We start from the raw sequence: 25681 nt of genomic DNA on the forward strand, positions 1-25681 counted from the left end.
CCTCTGATATACGCTGGGCTATGATCTTACACAATACTTTGCTTGGCACAGATAAAAGTGTGATATCACTCCTGTTATTACAATCACGGAGAGTTTATTTCTTTGGTATCTTCACTATAACCCCATTGGTCCGCTCATCTGGCACTTTTTCCCTTTCCCAGACTGATATAAATAGAGAGGCCAGGATAGATGCTGCTAATTTAGGATTTACCTTGAAAAATTCTGCATTCAAGTTACCCTTGCCAGGAGCTTTCCCATTGTTTAAGGATTTGATGGCTCAAATGATCTCTTCCTTAGCTGGGGTGTCTGTGCTGATATCAAGATCTTCTTCTGGATGTTTGCTTCCTCTTTAGGTGGCTCCCTGTTCAGCAATTTTTTGAAATGCTCTGTCCAGCACGTTTCTTGTTCTTTTTTGTTAGTAGATGGCCTTGTTTGTTCCTGATGAGAGTGTTTGTTGATATCTGCCGTTTACCACTGATAAGCTGCATCATTTTGTAGACAGTTCCTTGTTCACGAGCAGCTGCATCCTTTGCTTGTGTTGCCTGATTATCAGTATAATGCCGTTTGTCTGCTCTCATGAGGCATTTGACCTCCCGCTGTGCCTTGCTATACTGCTCGTGGTATTTGTCCTTTAGCTTCTGGGATTTTGTGTCTAAAACTTTTTTCTTCAGGGCTCATCTGGTTTCTATGGTGTTCCATGTGCTGGGTGGAATCCACTCCTTCCTTCTCTTCTGCCTGTAGCCTAGAAAGGCTTCACTGCTCTGTTTATAAATTGCTGTTACTTTGTCCCACTTCTTGTTGATCTCCTCATCTGCATTCCCCTCCTCTCCATCAAGGTCTTCAAGTGCCTGAAACCTGTTCTTTAACTGCAGAATGAAGGCTTTCTGTATTTCAAGGGACTTTAGCTTGTCAATATCATAACATCTATGTCCTTTGTTTGGCAGACCCACACGTCTCAGTTTTAGCTTGATAGAGGCTGTCACAAGGTGGTGGTTGCTGCCAACATCTGCACCCCTTCTCACTTTCACATCTGTCAGTGAGCATCGCCATTTGCCATTGATCTTGATGTGGTCAATCTGGTTCTTATCTCTGCCATTTGGAGAACACCATGTCAGCTTGTGAATTTCATGATGTTCAAAAAGGGTTGTGCCGATGACTAGGTCATTCATATTACAGAAATCAACAAGCCTTTCTCCATTTTCATTCATGGTGCCACACCCATATCTTCCCATTGCTCTGTCATTGTTTGTGTTGTCCTTACCGATCTTGACATTCAGGTCTCCCATGATGATAGTTAGGTTGTGGTGTGGTACTCTCTCTAACTCCTGCAGAAGTAAAAATTTACTTCTTCATCACTGTCATTTGTCAGAGCATAGCACAGAATCAGGGTGATATTATTATGTTTCCCTTTCAGTCTGGCTCTCATAAGTCTGCTGCTGATGGATTTCCGTTCAAGCAGAGAATGCTCCACTCCCTTCTTCAAAAGGATGCCAAAACCCTCCTGGTGTTGTCCATCATCCCATCCAGAAAACAGCAAAGTTTCTCCTGAGGCTGTTGTTAATCTTCCTGATTTCGTCCATCTGCTCTCGCTGACAACCAGGATGTGTAAGCTGTAGTGTCTCATCTCTGCTGTGACCTGAGTTAACTTCCCTGTTTCGTACATTGTCCGTAGGTTCCAAAAACCAAATTTGGTTTTTGTCTTGGTGTTGAGCACTTCAGTCTTCATGCCAGTGGCTTCCTTTCAGCTTTCACCACTGACAGTCATACAGGTCATTGATTCCTGAAGGCCATCACACACAATAATGGTCAATTTCTCCATCACTGTTTCCGTAACATTTTGTTTTTTATGGGACAGGGTTGTTAGCCCTGTGCCTAACCCTCAACCTGGAGGACCAAGGTGTCTGTTTTGTCTGGCCCCCACAGACCAATCCAGCATGGTTTAACCTACCAGGAGTAAAAAGCCCCCACCTACACAAACTCTGGGGATCGTTAGAGCACACAAGCTGTCCCACCACGACAAGGCATGGACACCAGAGGACAGGTCCTAGTTATAGTGTAATTTAAATCCCTCAGTGGTGACCTTTGTATTCCATGGTTACCTTCATCTGTTACCATGTATTCCTTTACAAACATCTCTTTGGAGTCAATTCTGCCATCCTTACTGAGCATGAATATTGATTTATCTGGGGCTCCTTGACTCAGAAGGATTCCACTTGAGTAAAGGTGGCAGAATTGAGCTCTTAGGATTGAGGATCTAAGGGCTTGTCTACATGTGAAATGCTACAGTGGCACAGCTATAGTGTGTCAGTGTAGATGCTACCTGTGCCAATGGGAAGGGTTCTCCCATCGCTGTAGTTAATCCACTTCCCCGAGAAGGAAGAATGGATGGAAGAATTCTGTCAACTTAGCGCTGTCTACATAGGGACTTAGCAGCTTAGTGTAGTTGATGTCTGGGGTGTGGATTTTTCTCACTCCTAAGCAACATTGTTATGCTGACCTAATTTTCTAGTATGGAATTGGCCTAAGTCCAAGAGATGCAGGTAGACGGGTTGCTAAGGAGTACGACCTCCTGGCACCAGTGGAGAACTGCAGCTCGAGATGTACAGCTCTTGAGTTACCACCTGGTTATGCCGCTGCCTTTCTTGGAAGGCTGCCACTGACATCCTGATGATTAATGATGTCGCTATCTTTAGCCTTACTTCTTGTGCGTAATGCTGTCTTCCTTTTAAAGTGTTGGAGGGCTGCAGGGCATAAAGTGAACAGTGTCTCCTTGGTGGAGATGATAGAGTTTGCTTGGGGGGCTATTAAAAAACCTGAAATCCATCACTTGTTTTGACTGATGCATGACACAGCTCTGGGCTCCACTGGAGCTCTGCATTAGCTGTGACCTGGTTTTTAAGACACTTTCCATCTCCAAATCAGCTTCTATCCAGTAGCCAGTCGATCAAATGTTACTGGTTGTGGATGGGGAAAAATGCATGCTGTACCAACAAAGTTTCTATCTTTTTCTATCCCTGCTTAAGAAAATAAGACTGGCCATACTAGATCAGACCAAAGGTCCATCTAGCCAAGTATCCTGTCTTCTAACAGTGGCCAATGCCAGGTGCTTCAAAGGGAATGAACAGAACATGGAAATTACCGAATGATCCATCCCCTGTCATCCACTCTCAGCTTCTGGCAGTTAGAGGCTTAGGACACCCAGAGTATGGGGTTGCATCCCACGGAAGATGGAGCTGCCGTGGGGTGAGTTCCTCAGGGCGGGAGCGTGGAGGGGGGAGGGAGGGCGCAAGGTGGAAGTTTTGCCTAAGGTGCAAAACATCCTTGCACCAGCCCTGGGTGGGGTCTGTGCCTGAGCAGAGACAGTGTCATTCCCTGGCCAGCCAAAGGGTGGCTGAAAGGCCGCCACCTCTGCAGTGTGTGCGTCCAGTGGCAGGGAGGAGCCAACACGCTCAGCAGGAACGTCAAGTGCTGACATTCTGCAGATTTTCAGCAGTCATTCTCTGCCCTTGGTGACTGACCAGCAGCCAGGATTCCCCAACGTTCTGGAGCTCTTCCCGCCTCAGCCTCCAGTCAAACTGCTTCCAACTGCTATTTCATCCCATCTCACAACTTAAATAAAGTCAGGCCAGATCAGGTGGATCCGAGAGTCATCAGGGGAAACCTAGGGCTTTGTAGGCCCTCATGCTTCCCTCTGAGCAGCTGTTGAGCCAGTGGCATAATTCGGAATGGAAATGTGGTTGGGACCCAACTTAACTATGGGCAGGCGCTAACTACAGGCCTGACCCCACAGCAAATCATTTATATTGCACATTAATAAATTGACTTAAACTTGGCATACACAGAGGCTTTGATCAGAGTAGGCTCGGGTGCTGATTGGGTGGGCCATGGCCCACTCACGGCCAACCATGACTATGCCTTTGTATTGAACCAATGCCCCAGGATGGTGAAAAAGGATACCATGCTTCTGGAGGTGCCACAGTGAAGTGCTCCTAATCAGGGGGCTTTGGAGAAGCTTGTTGTGATGAGTGACACAGGCACCCCAAACCCAACTTGCAAGCAGGCTTGGAGGGTTGGTGGGATTATTCCCGTGTACTTCTGGGGGAGAAACTACATTTCAGTGCCTATTTCTTTCCAGTCTTGTGGCTTCTGACTTATATTTGGTTTTATAAAAATCTACATTGTGTAGCTTTAAGTAGACAAACATTAACTCTAAAACAGCAAAGCAGACCAGATTTCCAGACATTGGAAGCATCCAACTGTGCACTGAAATTAAGCACATAATTACTGTGCATGCTTAATAGGTTATGATTTGTACAAATGCGTCTAATTAGCTATTGGCATGTACAGCTGCCCAGTTTAAGTGTGCAATTGCGATAACAGTGCAGTTGCGTGCCTGAGCTGGTTAATAACCTACCCATTGCACATGGTTTTGGAGCTGAGCAATACCGTTCTGTGTCTGTGGTATTTGCAGGAACTCCTGACTCAGAAGAGAAAGAGAATAACGGAGTGTCTTTTCTGATCACTTTGGTAACGTATAGTTCAAAGTTTAAAACAGAGCAGGGCATGCTGGACCCTGTGGGAGGCACCTGACTGGGCTCGGGGCTTCAGCACCGCTCACGCTGAAGCCCTGAGCCCTGGCAGGTGTGACCCACGGGGCTGAAGCCCCCAAACCCTCCTCCTCACTGGGAAGAAGCCCCAAGACCCCGCTTCCTGCTGGGTAGAAGCTCCCACTGCACCCCCCTGCTGCAAGGCAGAGGTCCCAAGCTCCCCCCGCCCCCAGTCTGGTAGGTGGAGAATGAGGGAGGCTTAGGGGGGCTCTGCGAGCTGCACTTTAATGGTAAAAGAGCCGCATGTGGCTCATGAGCTACAGTTTAGCCGCCCCTGCCATAGACCCACAAACGCTCTGTGCTGCTCCAAGTGCTGTGCTGACTGTGGATCTTTCTTCAATTCTTGGGCGGGCGGCCTGCACGAACAATTGCCTGCTGCACTGATGCTGCAGTCTGGGTGCAGGAAGAACCTTCAGGCCGGGCATCACACGCCATCAACCACACAGTAAGAAAGAAAAATGAGTCCTTCCTGGGGAGGGTCACTGAGGTACAAAAATGAGAGCTGGAGTATTGCAGGACAATTACATCTTTGGTGCTCTGGCACCAAACTGCACTGGACCTATTCCTCCGGTTTAGACACTCCCAAAGTCTTTGTTTTATGACCAGGCTGACACATTTACATAATTTACATGGAAATTGGCTCCAGTAGCAAAGTTTGGATCTGGAATTAGATCCAAATCTGCATTTCCTTAAGGTCAGGATGTTCTGATCCAAGTCCTGATGTCTGGATTGTGAACTGGATCTGAATTTGATATTCCCAAAGGGAAAAAGGTGCATGGATATCTGATCTGTGGATGTGTGCCCCTGAGTATTGTCATGGATGGATTTTGGATCCAGTATCATGGATGGGGCCAGTCTCTCAGCTGAAGCACTGGAATGCCAAAGTAGCGCTGTAGGTGAGGTTTAGCTTCGATAACTAGGAATGTTCAAATAGTCTCATTAATGGGACTCTGTTGATTGGTATTTATTTAATTGTGACGTAGAGTCAAAGCTCCATTCAGGGATTGGCATTAAAGTCAGTGGGGATTTTCAGAGGGAACACTTTTTCATTGGAAAGGGCTGATTTGTCAAAATATAAACGTTCTGTGGAATGTATCGATTTTTAACAAAATTCCGACAAACGAAACAGATTTCCAGCAGAGCCCCTGCATAGGTTCTAAACCTTCCTGGTTTCCTCCCAGTTTGCCTGCCCAGATCCTCAGAGCCCAGGCTACCAAGGTACCTAGCTCCAGAGCAGCCCACCAGGAGAACTTTTCTCAAACCCAGGGCTCTCTAGGGCTGCTGACTTGCAAGGGAACTGGGCAGCTGGTTCTCTGCCTGGCTGCCATCCTGGAAGATAGACGGCAGGTTGCTGGCCAGGCAGCCGGTTGAGTCACGCAGCCATTTAGTGAAAAATTCTAAGATTTTTTCCTTCCATTATGGAACAACAACAAAAATTGGAATTTTTCACAAAATTCCTGCTCAGTTCCACTAGGCAGCTGAAGAAATGCATCCATAGAGGAAGCAACTTAGTTAAGAGCTGCCTCTGTCTTGTCTAGCTGTTCCTGTCTTCAGTGACATGAAGAGAATAACAGAACATAGTGTGGACTGCACATCCCAGTGGAGTTGATATTGGCTTAATAACTAACACCACCTGCAAATACCAAGAAAGCAAACTGGTAGATTTCAGTTGGATGAATATTCATGAATACTTCGGGGCTGCACTTTGCTGGCTCTAACAGCTTGCTCTGGCAATGCACTATGATCTCTGGAAATCTGGGTTCTCTTCCAACTCCCTCATTGACTCACCTTAACCTTGTACGCTCCACCTGGGCACTTCCCAGCCTTAGTAAAGTGCTTAATGATCATGGCTTAATGATCATCACCCAATAAAACCAGAGCAATCTCTGCACCGTACCTAAACCTGAAAGTGGATTAATGGGGAAGTCAAAGGACTTTAAAATGGTCAATCCTGGTGTCATGGAGTGTGGGAGAGACAAGGCCTTGCACCCCCGGCTTCCTGAGATTCACCATGACTCTCAGCCAGCCAGTATAGCAGAAGGTTTATTTAGATGACAGGAACACAGTCCAAAACACGTCTTGCCAATACAGACAACAGGACTTCCTTTAGTTATGTCCATCTGAGGGCCCCAGGGAGGCCACAGCCCTGTTGGTCGGGTTGCCTCTCTCCATTTCCCTGCCAGCTCCAAACTGAAACACCCTTCAGCTTCCCACTCAGCCTCCCCCAGTCTTTGTGTCCTTTGTCCAGTTTCCCAAGCAGAGGTGTTACCTGACCTTCAACCCCTCTCCTGGGTTCTCATGTTGCACACTCAGGTATCCTCCCTTCCTCAATGCAGGCAGTTCCAGCAAAACTCCTCTGAAACCTTCCCAGGTTAATACTCCCCACTTGGCATTCAAATAACACATCAAGAACATTCCCACTTTGTCACACCTGGTTGGGTGAGAATGTGGGAGAAGACTGTGCAAGGACCTTTTGCTTTCCTCTTGTGCACCTCAGCAGGGAACTGCCACTTAGGTACAAGTCGTTATGACCATATTTATAATGTGTGAACAAAATAAAGTCCAGACCAGTGATGTACATACTTGGCATTTTAAAAGGGCCGTTTTCACAAACATGAAAACAGTTATGAACCAGATCAGCTGGGAGGAAGAATTTAATCAAAAAAATGTGAATGATAAATAGGAATTGTTTAAGAGCACCTTACTAGATGCCCCAAAAGTCATAGTCCCACAAGGAAGAAGGCTGGTTAAAAAATGGACCTGATTTAGAGGGGAAGTGAAGGCAGCTATGAAAAATAAAAATAATATATAACAAATAAAGAAAGAGGAAATTGATAGTCATGAATATAAATCAGATGTTAGATATTGTAGAACATTGATAAGGGAAGCAAAGGGACACAAAGAGAAAACCATTGCCAGCAGGGTTAAAGACAATAAAAAAGTTTTTTAAAAAGTATATTAAGACCAAATAAATCCTAACAATGGAATTGGTCCATTACTAGATGAAAACGGTAGAATTATCAATAACAATTAAGAAAAGGCAGAAGTGTTCAACAAATATTTCTGTTCTGTATTTGGAAAAAACAGATGATGTCATATCATATGATAACACTCTTTCTGTTCCTCTTGTATCTCAAGAGGATGTTAAACAGCAGCTGTTGAAGTTAGACATTTTAAAATCAGGAGGTCCAGGTAACTTGCATCCAAGACTTTTAAAAGAGCTGGCTGAGCTTGTTGAGCCATTAAAGCTGGTTTTCAATAAGTCTTGGAAACCTGGGGATGTTCCAGAGGACTGGAAGAAAGCTAATATTGTGCTGGTATTTAAAAAGGGTAAGTGAGATGACCTGGGAATTATAGCCCTGTCAGTCTGACATCGATCCTGGGGTATATAATGGCTTGTCTGATACAGGAATCCATTAATAAGGACTAAAAGAGGGTAATATAATTAATGTCAATCAACATGGGTTTATGGGAAACAGCTCTTGTGAAACCAGCATGATGCCTTTTTTGATGAGATTATAAGTTTAATTGATAGTAGTAATAGTGTTGATGTAATATACTTAGACTTCTCTAAGATGTCTAGTATCAGAGGGGTAGCTGTGTTAGTCTGGATCTGTAAAAGCAGCGAAGAGTCCTGTGGCACCTTATAGACTAACAGATGTATTGGAGCATTAGCGTTGGTGGGTGAATACCCACTTTGTCAGATGATCCGACGAAGTGGGTATTCACCCACGGAAGCTCATGCTCCAATACGTCTGTTAGTCTATAAGGTGCCACAGGATTCTTTGCTGCTTTAGTAAGATGTTTGACTCAGTACCAAATTACATTTGGTTAAAAGATTAGAAAGATATAAAATTGTCACACATTAAATGGATTAAAAGATGGCTAACTGATAGGTGTCCAAATGTAACTGCAACTGGGGAATCATCATTGAATGCATGTTTCTATTGAAGTCCTGCAGGGATTGGTTCTTGGCCTTACACTAGTTAACATTTTTATTAATGACCTGGAAGAAAACATAAAATCATCACCCAAAGTTTCCAGATGACACAAAAATTGAGGGAATGGTAAATAATGAAAAGGACAGGTAACCACTACAGGGCAATCTGGATCACTTGGTAGACTGGACACAAGCAAACAATGTTAATTTTAATATGGTGTTAGGGTTCCGTCCCCACTCTGAACTCCTGGGTACAGATGTGGGGATCCACATGAAAGACCCCCTAAGCTTATATTATATCAGCTTAGGTTAAAAACTTCCCCAAGGCACAAATTTCTTGCCCTGGGATGGTATCACTGCCACCACCGAGTTAGAACAAGATTCAGGAAAAGGACCACTTGGAGATTCTGTTTGCCCAAAATATCCCCCCAAGCCCCTTCACCCCCTTTTCTGGGGAGGCTGGAAAATAATATACCAACCAAATAGGTAATCAAGGTGAGCACAGACCAGACCCTTGGGTTTTTAGGACACTAAAACCCAATCTGATTCTTAAAAACAGAACTTTATTATAAAAAAAAAGATAAAAGAAGCACCTCTGTAAAATCAGGATGGAAAGTAATTTTACAGGGTAATAAGATATAAAACACAGAGGATTCCCCTCTAGGCAAAACTTCAAAGTGACAAAACACAGGAATAAACCTTCCTCTCAGCATAGGGAAATTTCACAAGCTAAAACAAAAGATAGATAATTCAACACATTTTTTGCTATTACTTACTATTTCTGCAATATTCAATGTAGCATTTCAGTAGAAGCTGGTTTACTTGTTTGGTCTTTCTCTTTGTCTCAGAAAGAGCACCACCCAAAGCACAAAGCAAAATCCTTCCCCCGCAGATTTAAAAGTATCTTTTCCCCTTATTGTTTTTTTTTTGTTAGGTGCCAACCGGTTATTTGAGCTTCTTAACCCTTTACAGGTAAAGGAGGAATTTGATGCTACCCTTAGCTGTATGTTCATTACATATGGCTAAATATCAGTGTATACATCTAGGAACAAAAAATGCAGGCCGTACTTACAGGATGGGGAGTCTCCTGGGAAGCAGTGACTCTGAAACAGATTTGGGGGTCATGGTGGATAATCAGCTTCCAGTAAGATGCTGTGGCCAAAACGGCTATTGTGATCCTGGGATGCATAAATGGGAATTTTAAGTATGAGGAGAGAGGTTTTCACCACTGTGTTTGGCACTCATGTGACTACTGCTGGAAGCCTGTATCCAGTTCTGGTGTCTACAATTCGAGAAGGATGTTCATAAATCAGAGAAGAACCACAAGATGATTAAAGGATTAGAAAAGCTGCCTTCTAGAAAGAGACTCAAGGAGCTCAGTCTATTAGCTTAACAAAGAAAAGGTTCAGAGGAGACTTAATCACAGTCTATACGCAGGTACATGGGAAACAAAAATTTAATAATGGGTTCTTCGATCTTTCAGAGAAGAGTCTAACGTGATCCAGTGACTGAAAGTTGAAGCTAGACAAATTCAGACAGGAAATGAGTACATTTTTAACAGCGAGAGTAATTAACCAGTGGAACAATTTACCTTACTGCCATTAGAGGAATGCAACCCTGGAATATCCCAACATACAACAGAATATCCCAGGGCTGTAGTGGAATTAGAAAAAATGTCTGATGTTGTTTATTCTCTCCCACCCCTGCAGGTGGAATTCATTTTATTCTGCTAATGTGAGGCTGATAGTTTCCCTAGAGAGATTACATTTTTAGAGTAGCACCGGGTCTGGGAAATGGCAGCATGGCCTGTGGGTAAATAATCTGTGATATCAGAGTCAGTCATCCACAATCAGTGGCCGAACGCAATCCATTTAGGTTTTCCAGGAGCAGAAGATAAAGAGAGATGAGGCAAGAGCATTACATGCAGCAGAAGAGCTTCTGATTGTAGCCTGGTTAGCGTCTACCCAGAGAAGAAGGGAAAACCCACTGACTGAGTTGAACTTCGCAGCCTGGTTAGATCTGACAGGACAGCTGCAAGGAGTGACGGTTTAGCCAGAGAATGGCTGACACGCTGGACTGTCCTTAATTTGATCATGTATCCTAATTGCACAAGTCAACAGCTCAAGGGCAAAAAGAAATACGAGATGAGACAACTCATCAACCACTGAGAAAAAAATAAGTAGCTCTTAGGCCACCAATAAAACTCCTTGAAGAGGCAATGGGCAAACCCTCAAAACATGTCTGAGGCATGAGGCCAAATTCAAACCACTGTAAACCCCCAAATGGACAGATCCAGTATAGCTCAAAAGGGGGAGAATAGAGCTGGGAGAACTGGATTTGCTGTTTCAAGAAAAAGTCTGCGATTTCAACCCATTTTTTATTCAGAATTGGAACAAAAACAAAAATGTTCCGAATCTCCTGTGAAACAAAATTCTGAGTTGTGTGGGGGCAGGAGGAGAGGTGGTGGTGACAGAGTGCTGGGAATCAGCCACTGATGCAGCACTCTGGTCACTGTTGAACCCATGCATCCCCCCAGAGAGGGCCTGGTTAAGGAGAGGAATTCCTGATTATGGGATCTGATTGGAGTGGGACTAGCTAATGAGTTCAGTAACACCGAGACTGGATAAAAGAGCACGGGAAGGAGGGGAAAGGGAGGGGGAGGATGCAGGAGAGAGAGATAAAAGAAAAGGCTAAAAGGGCCTGTCAAAAGGGAGTGCTCTGAGAGAAGATGCTCTCCTCACCCTGCTTGTTGGAGAAGGGGGAGGAAAGCTGGATAATATTGTAAATACTCTGATGGCACTGAAAGGCAGGCAAGTCAATCTCTGCAAATAAACAGCAGGGAAGGTCTCAGAGGGGCTGCACATAAAGGGTGGGCGCAGTGGGACCCTGTCACAGTGGGAGTTGATTGAAACCTTGCGTGTTGATAAAATGGAAACGTTTCTTGTTTTTCGTTTGGTTCGGGTGAGTTACTGAGCTCTGTGCTTCCCTGACCCGGGTGGAGCTGAGAAGTCAGGCCGAGGCACTCACTGCAGCACTCCTTCTGGCACTGGATTTGACTGTGTTGTGTTTGGGTTGGTTCTGTTGTGCCGTGCTCCAAGCAATGGAGTGGGGACACTCCCTACGCAGGGTTCTTATTTAAAGTTGTTGTTGTGCTATATTGTACCCTCCCCTTCCGTGCGCAGAGGGAATGGGGATCCAGTTAATCCCAGCCCCAAGGCAGCACCTCCAGAAGAACCTCTCTCCCCTTCTCTTGACTCAATGGAAGCCCCTTCACGGTGGCTCTCTGAGGTGCATGAGGGTTTGTGCTCAGGGTTGTCTCTGGAGGAGGCATTGTCTCTTGCCAACCTCAAGGGAATTTGCTGTGCCTGTGACCCTCTGGAGATGGTCTGGGGGTAAAGCCCACAGGAGAGACCCTTCCAGATGGCTGATGAAGGCCTCAGGGGACAAAGTGGAACTGGGAGCCATTGTACAGGGACCAGGCTTTTGGGTGGATGTCCCTACCCTCTGCAGATTTCCCAACATCTGCACACTCCTGGGGGGAGGGGAAGCGGGCACTCGTTTGGGAGGCTGAACCCTCTGCAGTTCCTGGTGGAATAGCCCTGTCTCTCAGCTCCTGGCATGAGAACTAGTAGCAATGTCTGCAAAGGCAGCCTCACAAAGGGCCAGATCTTAGCCACATGGGAGCATGACCCTCCACAAGTTCTCTTCAGAGAGTTTCTTTTGCATGCCTCTGTGGGAAGGGTTGGGTTTGCTCCCCACCAGAAGAGAGGAAGATTTAGCCCTGTCCCTTGGCAAGGCTGTGCCATTGGACCTGCTCTGCGAAGGGCTCCCTTGGGTCTGCTTGTCTCCAGGAACCCCCTGGAAGTAGGGATCCCACCCTAGGGAGGAGGATGTGTGCAAATGCAATGCAGTCTCTGGTTGGAACACCTCTGGCTCCCAGCCTGGCTGCATGCAACCCCAGCAGACAGGCGAACATAGCTCTGAAGGCAGCTGACCCCCCTGTGCCAGTTTCCACCTGGGGGTGGGCAGATGCATGTGCAGAGACCCCCTCCACATGGATCAAAAGGGGCCTGGTTTTCTTTGGCTTCTCAAACCAGATGTTTTCCTCTTCTAAGCGATCCTTCCCTCCCACTGCTTGCGGCACAGGAAGCTACTGAATTCAGCGGCCACTTTCACAAAGCAAAGCAATTAGGCAGCAATACTGAAGCACTGAAATGAGGAGTAGGTGGGTGCTCGTTAGCCTACTTGGAGCATGATTAATTTGTGCAGTTGAAAACAGAGTGAGTACAGAGCTCTGAAACTGTTGCTAATTAACAAAGCTGGGGCAGAGGTTCTGGGCTCTGATTAGATCTGCTCAAAACTGAACGAGGCCCCTTGCAGCTGTGTGTTTTCTTTTGGCTTTGTATCTTCCTTTCCAAACCAAAGTCAAATCCCCACCCAGCAGTCCCTAGGGGACTAGGCTTAGATTTTCATGCTGACACTTGGGGGACACGTGGCAAGTGGCATTGAGAATTGGCGCCACTGGTCTAGCCAAGAAAGGCATTGGCCCAGTGGTCTTGGCACTGGCGCTATGGCATAGGCACTGAAAGCTGGCATAGGCAGTCCATGCATTCAGACCGTGATGTACAAGCATCCTGGCATAATGTCTCAGGATCCAGCTCCGTAACACAGAGAGCATTGATCCTAGCAGCTCATGGACAGACTGATATTTAGCTCTTAGTACCATGGGGATCATGGATTTGGGCAGCAGTATCCTGGCATGGTCTTGGACTGGGGCCCTGAGCTGTGGCATGACTGTGAATGAGAATTTCAGCGGCTTGCAGCCTGCTCAGTCTCTGGCAGTTGCTCTTGGAGGGGCTTTCATTGCAAGCTTTCAGTAGAGTACTACACTTTGAGTCAGCAGCCTCACTGGGTCTAGTGCAGGACATTTTCCTGGTAGCTGCAAAAGTTTGTCTCAGTCGGAAGTGGCTCATGTCACCATGGCAGGGTAACCTTTCCTGTCGTTAAAGGTTCCTCCCCTCATGTTTTCCCAACAGGCTGTGAGGAAATGCACCTGTGGGTCAGGTTTTGAGTGGTGCTGGCTCCCACCCTGCTACTGATGCTTTTCTTCTCCCTCCCTCAGAAACATGGAAAAAGGCTAACTGTCGCAGAGTGAGCCGTGAATGCTGTGCCCGCATTGGGGCCCCGGCCTGAGAGGACAACGGGCAGAGTCAATGGGAAGGCAGTGGGGTCTGCCTGCCAGTCGTCACACTGCAGTCGGAAAGAAGGCTTCTAATGCCACTGGAACCCCCTGATGGAAGGTGAGCAGGGATGTGAACAGCGAGTGTGCATAATGATTGGGGATCTCTCTCAGCAGACGTTTGTCTTCAGGTTGCCCCTGGTGGCAGCTGCCAGGGGTTGCTGTTGTGAGCCAAAAGGTAACTTGCTTTCTGACTCCTGGAAAAAGGTGGGGAGCTTTCTCTGACGAGATTTCCTTGGTGCGAAGGGGCCATTTTCAATGATGAGCTGTTTGTGTTCCATACTGTGAGAGGAAAGGACGAGGCTGCGAGGTGAAGGGTCTCCAGCCTGGTCTACACTAGAAAATTAGGTTGGTTTAACTACTTTGGTCAGGATGTGAAAAATCCACACTTCTGAATGGTGGTGTTAAGCCGACCTAAGTCCCTATGTAGACAGTGCTAGGTTGATGGCAGAATTCCTCTGTTGACCTAGTTACCTCCTCTCAGGGAAGTGGACTAACTGCAGTGACTGGAGACCCCTTCCTGTTGGTGTAAGTAGTGTCTACACTGAAGCACGGCTGTGCCACTGTAGTGTTTTAAGTGCAGACGAATCCTTCCTAGCTTGTCTTTTGAAAAGTGAGACACACAATTTTTAACCCCTCAAAGGCTGGACCAGAGTTACCAGTATTGTGCTGGGATATGTGGGATACATTCTCTCAGCGCCTTTGTTCCATTCATCGTAGCCGGGCTACACAGTATCATGCAGTGCATAGGATGAGTGGGGATTAATGACCACAAAAGGACTCAAGTATGTTGCTATAAAATCTTCTGATGTTGAAGCTGGCATCTGCAGAGCTCCTTTCTAATAGGCTGGTTCCTGAGGGACTTAGCTTAGGTGTCATTTCCTCTCCTAACACAACGAAATACCCAAATGAGCCCCATGTTCCGTAACACCAAGTCCAGTTTAAGTAAGAAGATGTTCAGAACGTGGCCAGAGAAGTGAATACATGTGACTGTCCAGCTTAACCAATCAGAAATGTGACAACAGCCATGTTTGTGATGTCATACCTCTCCCAGATGTGAAGAAGAGCTCTGTGTAACTCGAATGGTCTCTCTCACCAACAGAAGTCAATCCAATAAAAGATATTGTCTCTCCCTCCTTGTCTTTACAACAGTCATGGGAATTGTAAAGCAATGAAGGACAACCTCTACATTTATGGAGGTGTCATTCAGACTGGGAGGCATATCTCAAGTTGATCAGAGTTTTTAAATGGAAGTGGAAATCCCAGGAAGATAAGACTTTCTGGTAAGATTTCTGGTGCTTCACTTTTTCACTAGGGATGAAAGCTTCCCAGAATGATCTTTCTTATGGTATTTTGCGGTGCTTACTTTGTAATGAAAGAGGTGCCAGGGCTCAAGCAATTTTTTTACTTTCATAACTGATACAGCAAGCCCAAAGGTTCTGGGGCTCTGAACTGCCAAGCCTAGAGGTGCCAGGGCTCAGCCATGGCACAAATTAAGCACCAGTATTTTGGCTTTTGGCCCAATCCAAGCTGTGCAGAAATGTCCAGAAATAGTTTGAGTTTGACGTGAGTTTTTGGTGAAAGCTCACGTTGGCTGAAACTGATTCACACAGCCCCGTTGGGAAGCATTTGTGTTTCTCAAGATTGTCCTCTAAACCTTTCTCCCTTTGAGAAAGAGGCGTGATTGCGACCAATGCATTTGTATTTGGAATTTTTCTTCTAATGGATGAAACAGAAATAATGGAGCAGGAACTTAGTAGCTCAACTGGTGCTGGATTTGGTTTGGGATTCTCTCACTGGCACTCGATCGTTTCACCCTAGTGTCATGTTTGGACAGACCTAGTCAGTTTCAGTTTTATCTCCTTATGTATTTCCTTTCTGGGCAGCATGTTCTGTTCATTATGGTGCAGAGTCTATACAGAGACTGCCTTGTCCAAGCAGTGCCTTGCCACAGTTGTGTGATCTCCCTGCCTATCACCCTTCTGTCTCCTGTCACTCCTGAGCAATGCATCCTCAGCACATAGAAAATCCAGATACTGTCAGTGACTCCTCACACTCATCACCCCCCACTCTTCCTCACAGGGGTTTGGATCAACCGCTATCGGAAGCAGCTGATGAGGTCCATCTCGCCACAGTTCCTGGAAGAGATCATCTGCTACATGAGGAAGCTGGATCTCCTCAGTGCTGAGGAGGCAGGCCAGGTTCAGGAGGTGAGCTCCCTATCGGAGCAGGTGAAGGCAGTCATGGATCTTCTGGCTGGGAAGGGCAGCTATGCCTCTCAGTCCCTGCAGACTTACATAGAGACAACCAACGCCCAGCTCTATCTCCACATCACCGTCTATGGTAGGAAATGCTGTTCGTTGTCTTCTGTCTGTGTGCATGTGTGTCATAAAAGCCTCTGTGTGTGTGCACACACGCTTCAGCATTGCGTGCAAGCAGATGTGTACCTGTAGCATTCACAAAGCCAGGTGTACCCTGGGGAGCTTTGCCCGAGTAAGGACAAAAAAGGACCTCTGGGTCTGACCCCTGTTGATTAAGAGAGCCAGCCAAGAACACTACCACTGGGACACTCAGACTCTAAGATCAGAAGGGACCATCATGATCATCTAGTCTTCCTCCTGCATGTTGCAAGCCACAGAACCTAACCTGCCTGCTCCTGTAATAGATCCCTAACTTCTGGCTGAGATATTGAAGTCATAGAATCATAGAACCATAGGGTGAGACAGGACCACAAGGGTCATCTAGTCTAACCCCGGACCAAGATGCAGGATTTGTTGTGTCTAACTCATCCAAGACAGGTGGCTATCCAGCCTCCTTTTGAAAACTGTCAGTGAAGGAGCTTCCACAACATCTCTAGGCAGTCTTGTCCATTGTCCTGCTGTTCTTACAGTTCGGAAGTTTTTCCTGAGATTCAATCTAAATCTGCTGTGCTGTAGTTTGAACCCATTGCCTCTTGTTCTGCCTTCTGTGTCAAGAGAGAACAACTTTTTTCCATCTTTTTTGTGGCAGCCTTTCAAATATTTGAAGACCGCTATCATGTTCCCCACTTAATCTCCTCTTTTCCAAACGAAACATCCCCAGTTCTTTCAGCCTTTGCCTTGCTTTCCATCCCTTTGATCATCTTTGTCACTCACCTCTGGATCCTTTTCAGTTTCACCACATCCTTTCTATACACTGGTGAACAAAATTGGACACAGTACTCCAGCTGAGACCCAACCAGTGGAGAGTAGAGCGGTACTATCACCTCTTGTGACTTGCATGCTATGCCTCTGTTAATCCAACCTAAAATTGCATTTGCTTTTTTTGCAACAGCATCGCATTGCTGACTCATGTTGAGGTTGGGATCCACCACAACTCCCAGATCCTTCTCAGTGGTGCTGCTGCCAAGCCAGTTATCCTCCATTCTGTATATGTTTTTCTCCCTTAAATGTAGCACCTTACATTTGTCTTTGCTGAATTCATTTTGTTGTCTATTCTCCAATTTATCAACATGCCTCTGAATTTTAGCTCTAGCCTCTAAAGTGTTAGCAACCTCCCCAGCCTTGTGTCATCTGCAAACTTGATAGGCCTGCTCTCTATTCCTACATCTAGATCATTAATAAAGATGTTAAACAACAGAAGACCAGAGCAGATCCCTGTGGAACCCCACTTGAGACCATGAATAGTTACTCTTTGTTTGGTGTTGTTTAACCACTTTTGTATTGACTTAATGGTAGTTCAGTTGAGCCCCCATATCTCCACCTTACTTATGAGACCATCATGTGAGACTTGGCAGAAACCTTGCCTTCCCCCCGTCCACCAAACCAGTTATCCCATCAAAGGAGGAAATTGGCAGGATTTGTTTGTGGTAAATCCATGCTGGCTGCTAGTGATCACCCCTTCATCCTCCAGGTACTTGCAAATGGAATGTTTCATACATTGCTCCTGGTTTGGGGTACCAGCTGCTTTGTCCTGACTCAGACATGTGTGCAGATAACTTGAACCTCCTGAGAAAGACACTCACACATACTCTAAGCACATTCCCTTATGAGCCACTGCTCTCTGATCCACCCTTCCCACTGCTGGCATGGCAGAGCCAAGACAGGGGCTATAGTGTGTTGAGGAGAAGGTGAAACAACCTGCAGAATCAGGACCCAAAATGTGGGCCCCACTTCAAGGACAGACCCCTCCTTTGTCTGACCTGCTCTGAGGAATGACCACGTCTTCTCTATTTCTCACCCTTGTCAGTTGGTTGCTAGGGACGTTTGCATGAAAAGAGGATCATTATTGATTAGGACCAGACCTGCTTATCCTTCGCCTGCAGCTGCTTTCTTCTGATAGTGGCACTGCCATCGCCACAATGTCAGTGGAAGATTATTTATGCGGGCTTAGTGTTCCGTGGTGACAAGGCGCACGTTGGAGACAGTCACTGAGAGAGTTACAGCTCTACGAGATGGCACCTTGTGTAGTATATCTGCTTCCTGCATGTCCTGGAGTCCTGGCAGCAGATTCCAACCTGTGCAGTTCCACTACACTCTTCCCACCATGGCATTTGCAGTTGAATCTTCTTCACTTCCAGCCATCACTGCTAAGTTGTGCTGCTGTGTGCTCTTTGGCAGTGGTTTAGAACATAAGAACGGCCATACTGGGTCAGACCAATGGTCCAGCTACCTCAGTATCCTGTCTTCCTGTCTACTTCAGTATCCTGTCTTCGTCATGCATCTGACGAAGTGGGTATTCACCCACGAAAGCTCATGCTCCAATACGTCTGTTAGTCTATAAGGTGCCACAGGAGTCTTTGCTGCTTTTACAGATCCAGACTAACACGGCTACCCCTCTGATACTGTCTTCCGACAGTGGCCAATGCCAGGTGCTTCAGAGGGAATGAACAGAACATAATCATCAAGTGATCCATCCCCTGTCACCCATTCCCAGCTTCTGGCAAACAAGCGAGGGAAACCACCCCTGCCCTTTCTGTACCTTTTCCAATTCCAGTAGATATTTTTTGAGATGGGGCAACCAGATCTGCACACAGTATTCAAGATGTGGGTGTACCATGGATTTATATAGAGGCAACATGATATTTTCTGTCTTATTATCTATCCCTTCCCTAATGGTTCCCAATATTCTATTAGCTGTTTTGACTGCTGCTGCAGATTGAGTGGATGTTTTCAGAAAACTATCCACAGTGACCCCCAAGATCTGTTTCTTGAGTAGTAACAGCTAATTTAGACCCCATCATTTTGTGTATCTAGTTGGAATTAAGTTTTCCAATGTGCATTACTTTGCATTTATCAACATTGAATTTCATCTGCCGCTTAGTTGCCCAGTCATGCAGTTTGGTGAGATCCCTTCGTGTCATCTGCAAATTTTGCCACCTCACTTTTTACCCCCTTTTCCAGTTCATAATTGTGGCTGTGTTGTACTCAAGAGGTAGCTGCATTTCAGTGGATGGCAAGGTGATCTCAATAGTTTTGCTTGTTAAGTTTGTAAAGCAGGTTTGGATCCTCTGAGATGGACAGGGCTACAGGATGGTACACCTTTGCTGCCCGTTTTACTGGAAAAACAAGTTTTAGCATCTTAGAGTCAACGAGGCTACACAGAACAAGTTGTTACCCTCTGCTGCCTCAAGCAGCATCAAGAGAAGCAGCAGCCATTGCTGATAGTGATGTAGGAGACAGAGAGAGCTCAGTCAGTCAGCTCGACTCGGGTCCCAAGTGGGGCTGGCAGCCGTGGGCTCTGAGGGAGAGGGGTCATCTTGTCTGATCGGGAACGGGTTAGAAGATAGAATAAAGAAAAAGAACTTGGGTGAAATGTTGCTGAAATGCTTGTTTCTGGGGAGCAGGGGAGACACTGGAGTGTACATGACCCAGTTTGGTAATTCCTTACCACAGGAGGCAAGGCTGCCAGGCTGCGGTCTGCTTGATCTGTCTGTCCTACGTGTGGTATGGGTCTGTGGGACTGGGGAGGCTGCAGGGAGCGTCTCTGCACCACCAGCATGGTGGCGGAGCTCAGCCCCTACACTCCTCCATGGAAAAGGACTGCTCTCTCCTACTGCCCCCAGGTGTGCTATGGCCCATGGGTGGAGTTGGGGAGGAGGCCATATCAGGACCTGGACCCTGTCCCAGGCAGCAGGGCTGTCTAGATGCACAGGATGAGCATGCTGCAGCCCCTTCAAGCCTGTTCTATCTGTGTGCCTGGGAGCTGCAGGAGGGATTATGTCTGGTTTAGGAGCCCCACATGGGGTGGTGCAGCTCAACACTGGCCGCAAGACAGGCCTGGGACTCAGTGTGCATGGGCAGACCATTAGAAAATGTCTTGGGTCATATTACATTACAAATACTGTACAATGAAAGGGTGCACTGCCCTCAATATAGGGCTGCGGCTAACCACAACAATCTAGCGCTCAGGAATCTGGCAGTGACAGCGCCTGGACAGAGCGAAGGGGCTCCCAAAAGCCCTCCTCAGCATAGTATGAGAGAGGAATCTAGGACTGAGTTTTTGTGCATGTGGAGCTGCACCCCAAGGACCATTCAGGAGCAGGTACCTAGCTCTGTCTCTCCTGTGGGAGCTGATCAAAGCCTCCTAGTCCACACACCTAATTTGTCTGTCTTCTCATTTCTCTGCCTCAGGCAGCAGTTCAGTGTAAATCAGGTTTCTTAATAATTTGCCACCTAGATGCTGAAACGCTGCTTCAAGTGAGAAAGTTTGAATAATTCAATAAGGGCTCTACCGTCTGGATGGTAATTGCACAGAAAAGCACTCAATAACATGATGGTGGAGGGATCACGAGTTAAAGTCTCGTTGTGTTTTGTTTCCGTGTGTCAGCATCACACAGCCTCAAAATAACAAGCCTGGTGCTATATTTAAAAAGTAAAGGCCATGTTCTGATGATGATTTACTGAGCACCACAGTCCCCATTCCAGGGATTTTACAAGCTAAATCCATCATGGAACGTACAGTGCAGACATTGGGCTGCTACTGTAAGCCATGCTACGGCAAACTGGAGTCGTTGACAGCTGAGTCTAAATGAGTCTGGAAAAGTCTTATCTGGTGCAACGTGCATCTTCTTCCAGCCCCTTGACATGCATATTCCATCAACATAGACTAGATAGGTTTTAGAGTGGTAGCCGTGTTCGTCTGTATCAGCACAAACAACGAGAAGTCCTTGTGGCACCTTAGAGACTAACACATTTATTTGGGCATAAGCTTTCTTGGACTAAAACCCACTTCATCAGATGCATGAAGTGAAAAATACAGGAGCTGGTATAAATACATGAAAGGACAGGGGTTGCTGTACCAAGTGAGAGGTCAGTCCAACAAGATAAATGAATTGGTAAAGCAATCCCCATCCTTTCAGGTATTTATATCTGCTCTTGTATTTTTCACTTCATGTATCTGATGAAGTGGGTTCTAGCCCACGAAAGCTTATGCCCAAATAAATTTGTTAGTCTCTAAGGTGCCACAAGGACTCCTCATTGTATAGACTAGATAGACTCCCTTAGACCTTGTCTACACAGAAAAGATTTTTTTCAGTAAAATCTAAGAAGTGAATTTAAACTGTTATCATTGTACCAGTATCGATCCGAATGTGAACGCTCCTACTGCAGTAAAAGAATGGCTTTTGTCAGTTTCACTTTTCTCGCTTGGGAAGGAGTTGAAGTTAAATCTAAAAAAGCCACTCTTATTCTGGAATAAGAGTGTCCGCATGGGTAACAATATTGGTATAACTCAGAGATAGGCAACCTATGGCATGGGTGCCAAAGGCGGCACACAAGCTGATTTTCAGTGGCACTCACACTGCCCAGGTCCTGGCCACCAGTCCAGGGGGCTCTGCATTTTAATTTAATTTTAAATGAAGCTTTTTAAACATTCTGAAACCTTATTTACTTTACATACAACAATATTTTAGTTATATAGTATAGACATAGAAAAAGATCTTCTAAAAATGTTAAAATGTATTACTGGCATGCAAAACCTTAAATTCGAGTGAATAAATGAAGACTCGGCACAGCACTTCTGAAAGGTTGCCGACCCCTGGTATAACTGGTAAAACTTTCCTGTGTACACAAGGCCTTCAACTGACTGACTGACCCACTCACTACCATGTTGTTTGCATCTCCTGCTTACACATCAGCTCTGAATTTAGCCAAGAGAGTCTAGCAAGAAAAGCAGCTAAGAGGAAAGGGTGCATGAAGATGTAAGTTAATTACCCTCTACTTCAGTGTACCCTTGCCCTCTTAGACTCTGTAATATTCCATCGAAGAGAGTGGGAGACAGTGTAAGGTGTTCCAGCATACACCACCCTCTGACTGACCTGCCAGTGGAATTGCACTGATGCAAAAATCACGTTCATTTGGAAGCCACAGAGCTGCTTATTTCTGTGAAGGACACTCTGAGTGGGGAACTTGCACTCCGAGATTTGCAGTTGAACTTGTGCTGAACTCGGACCACCACTCACTTTGGTTTGTTGTGAAACTGTGATTGACTTAACCGGCAGGCACAGCGAGGTGTTAGCGTGGCTATGGGAGCCATTACCATGAAAACAAAAGAGTTGGTAATGGATATCAGGAAAGCTTTGTATGAGTCCTGAGGGTCAGCACCAGTTCAAATCTCAAACTGCAAGAGAGGCTCTCCCCCAGAAATCAATGGTTCCATTTTATTTGAACCAGTGTTTTCTATCACGGCAATTTAAGACAAGTGCTACTTCTGCCACTGGGAACTAGATTGATGGGATCACAGCTGGGAGAATTTGTGACCATTGTTGTCAAAGATTTGCCACTTCAGGCTTTTTAAACTTCATTATGAAACATTTTAAGCTAGACTGAACAAAGTCCTCCAGCACATACAGTAGGGACAGTTGTGCATTTGCTTGGGGGCTGGAGTAGATGACTCCATCTCTAACTTCAGTGATTCAGTGATAGGTGCAGTCTCCTGCCCTGACGTTCAGTTTACACATTACTTAACAAAGTAGAGGTAACCTGCAGCTAAAGCAGTTCCAGCCCCGTCCTTTTGGTCAATTGGTGGATGTATCTGAGTAATGAGAGCCTTGCTCCCCATTTCAATCACATCCACAGCCAGTGCAACCCTCCCCCTTGGTTGCAAGTTTCCAAACCTGTTTTCCTGACCTCCAGAAGCTCCAGCTGGCTTCTCTTCCCTGCAATAATGAGAAAAAGTCAGGCTTTGCCTATTGCTTATGCTTGTGGTCATCGTCTGTCTCCCTCTTGACCTATTTTGCTTTTCTCTACACAGACCCTATGGTGCAAAAGCATTTGGAAAGTCTCCAGAACCGCTATGGAACTGGTGTGGAACTTGGCCAGCTGGAGAGGCTCACTAATCTTCTGCTGGTGGAAGGCTTGACAGATATTCAGCAGAAAGAGCATGATGTCATGCAGATTGAGGCCACCAAAGGCATGAGAAATGTTGCCAAGAAAATCCCTCTGGAGAAGCTCTTTTTACCTCTGTCTAAAGTCAGCATTCCTCCTCGAATCTCTGTGACCGTGGGTGTGGCTGGGATCGGCAAAAGCACCTTGGTGAAACTGTTTACTTGCATGTGGGCCAAAGGGGAGGTCAATAAGGACATCATATTTGTGCTGCCTCTCACCTTCCGGGAACTGAACACTTATGAGAAGCTCTCTGCTGAGAGGCTCATCCGGTCGGCATTCCCTCATATCACTGAACCCAGCTTCATCTCCAATGGCACCGCCCGGATTTTACTGATTCTGGATGGCTTGGATGAGTTTAAGACTCCTTTAGATTTTTCCAACACAGTCGTTTGCACGGACCCCAAAAAGGAAATTCAGGTGGATAGTCTGATCACCAATATTATCCGTGGCAACCTGTTCCAGGAAGCTTCCATTTGGGTCACTTCACGGCCCGCAGCAGCCAGCCAAATCCCAGGTGGCCTAGTTGACCGGATGACAGAAATACGAGGTTTTGGAGCTGTGGAGATCAAGGACTTCTTGGATCAGATGTTCCTTGAGAACAGAGACTTATCCAGTCAAGTCTTGGGTCAGATCAAGGCTAACAGATCTTTGTACACAATGTGTACGGTTCCTGCCTTTTGCTGGATATCTGGATCCTCAATGGGCTATTTCCTAAAGAACAGCACTGATCAATCCCAAGAAACGACAACTGTTCCTAAGACTTTATCAGAAATCTACTCCTATTACTTTAAAATGGCACTGAGTAGTGACTGGCAGGAAAAACAGAAGGAGACTCCCAGGATAGAACAAGCTATAAACAACAGCAAAAAAATTATTGGTAACCTGGGTCGGCTGGCATTTTATGGTCTGCTCAAGAAAAAGTATGTATTTTATGAACAAGACATGAAAGCCTATGGCATAGACCTCTCATCACTACAAGGCAGCTTGTGCAATAGGATGTTACTCAAGGAAGAGATGCAGTTCTCCACTGTCTACTATTTCTCCCATTTAACCCTCCAGGAGTTTTTGGCAGCCACTTATTACTATGCTTCAGCAAAGCGAGCAATATTTGATCTCTTCACTGAGAGCGGGATGTCCTGGCCTAAGTTTGGTTTCCTCAATCACTTTAAGAACGCTGTCCAGAGATCACTGCAGTCAGATGACGGGCAGCTGGATATCTTTGTGCGCTTTCTCTCCGGACTTCTCTCCCCGCAGGTGAACAAATTGCTGTCCGGTTGGCTCTTGATGAAGGATGAGCATAACAGCTTCCGAAGCCACGTGATCAGCTTTCTCCAGAGCTGCCTGAACACTGACTATGCCATCTCCTCCAGGACCGTGAACGTTATGCAGTGCTTGTACGAAATGCAGCACATGGAGTTGGCCAAGACTATGGAGGAAGCTATGAAAAACGAGAGCTTAGCTGGGATGTTAACGCCAGTGAATTGTTCTGCCCTGGCTTATCTCCTACAGGTCTCTGAGGTGTGTATGGAGGAGACAAACCTCTCCAACTGCCTCACCTACAATATCTGCAAAAGTCTGCTTTCCCAGCTCCTCTTCTGCAGTAATCTCCGGTAAGTCAGATCAGGGTTTTGTGTAGAGACCAGGACTATTTCCACGTTCCTGTGATGTGCGGTAGAAAGCAGCAACTGTTTAAAGGATATGTGGCAATTATTTTATTCAGGACTATTTTCCTGCAAACAGAAATATACTCTGAGGATGGTATTAGGGTGACCAGATAGCGAGTGTGAAAAATCAGGACAGAGAGTGAAGGTAATCGGTGACTATATAAGAAAAAGCCCCAAATATCGGGACCGTCCCTATAAAATCGGGACATCTGGTCACTCAAGGTATTATGGTCATGTGGTACTGAAAAATATGTGTCATGTTCAGAGCAGGGGGCTGAAAGTCCAGAGTCTTGAGGTCTTCTAGTGCAGGGGACTAGAGCAGAAAGCCTCTTGAGCTCCCTTCCAGTCCTATGATTCTATTATTCTATTTTTGGCTCTGTCACTGACCTGCTATATGACCCTGGGCAAGTCAGTCCAGCGCTGTGCTTCAGTTTCTCCACTTGTAAAGGGAGAGGATAATACCTACTTCACAGGGGTGATGTGAGGCTTGGTTAATCCAGGGTCTATTGCAGGAGTGGGTGAGGTTCTGTGGCCTACGATGTGCAGAAGGTCAGACTAGATGATCGTGATGGTCCCTTCTGACCTTAAAGTCTATTAGTCTAATATATTCAAAATGCCATGTGTTCTTTGGGTGAAAGAAGCTGGAGAAGTGGAAGTGACAGTGCTACTATGCCAAACATCATGCTGTGTTTGTTATTACCTATGTGTATCAATGGCTGATGAGCTATCCTGAGATGCTGCTAGTATTGCATTATGGGGGCCACTTGGGAGACCACGGAGTCTGGAACTGGGATTCTTGCTTTGTAGGCTGGTAGAGATAACAAGACTAATAGGAGGCAGGTGGTTTTCCTTGAACTACTTTCACA

At 46.0% G+C, this 25681-nt stretch overlaps 1 protein-coding gene across 2 annotated transcripts in view; it reads left to right on the forward strand.

The window, feature by feature from the left end:
* Window positions 1-25681, forward strand: part of NLRC3 (NLR family CARD domain containing 3) — a 78137-nt gene that overhangs the window by 16302 nt on the left and 36154 nt on the right. For both annotated transcript variants that reach the window (XM_050968137.1, XM_050968139.1), the window contains exons 2-4: window positions 13670-13847; window positions 15869-16129; window positions 23018-24761. In XM_050968137.1, coding sequence (XP_050824094.1) covers window positions 13841-13847; window positions 15869-16129; window positions 23018-24761 — 2012 coding nt within the window. In that variant the 5' untranslated portion in view covers window positions 13670-13840. The remainder of the gene's footprint in view (window positions 1-13669; window positions 13848-15868; window positions 16130-23017; window positions 24762-25681) is intronic.

Source organism: Gopherus flavomarginatus, chromosome 9 (genome assembly GCF_025201925.1).
Source record: "Gopherus flavomarginatus isolate rGopFla2 chromosome 9, rGopFla2.mat.asm, whole genome shotgun sequence".
NCBI lineage: Eukaryota > Metazoa > Chordata > Testudines > Testudinidae > Gopherus > Gopherus flavomarginatus.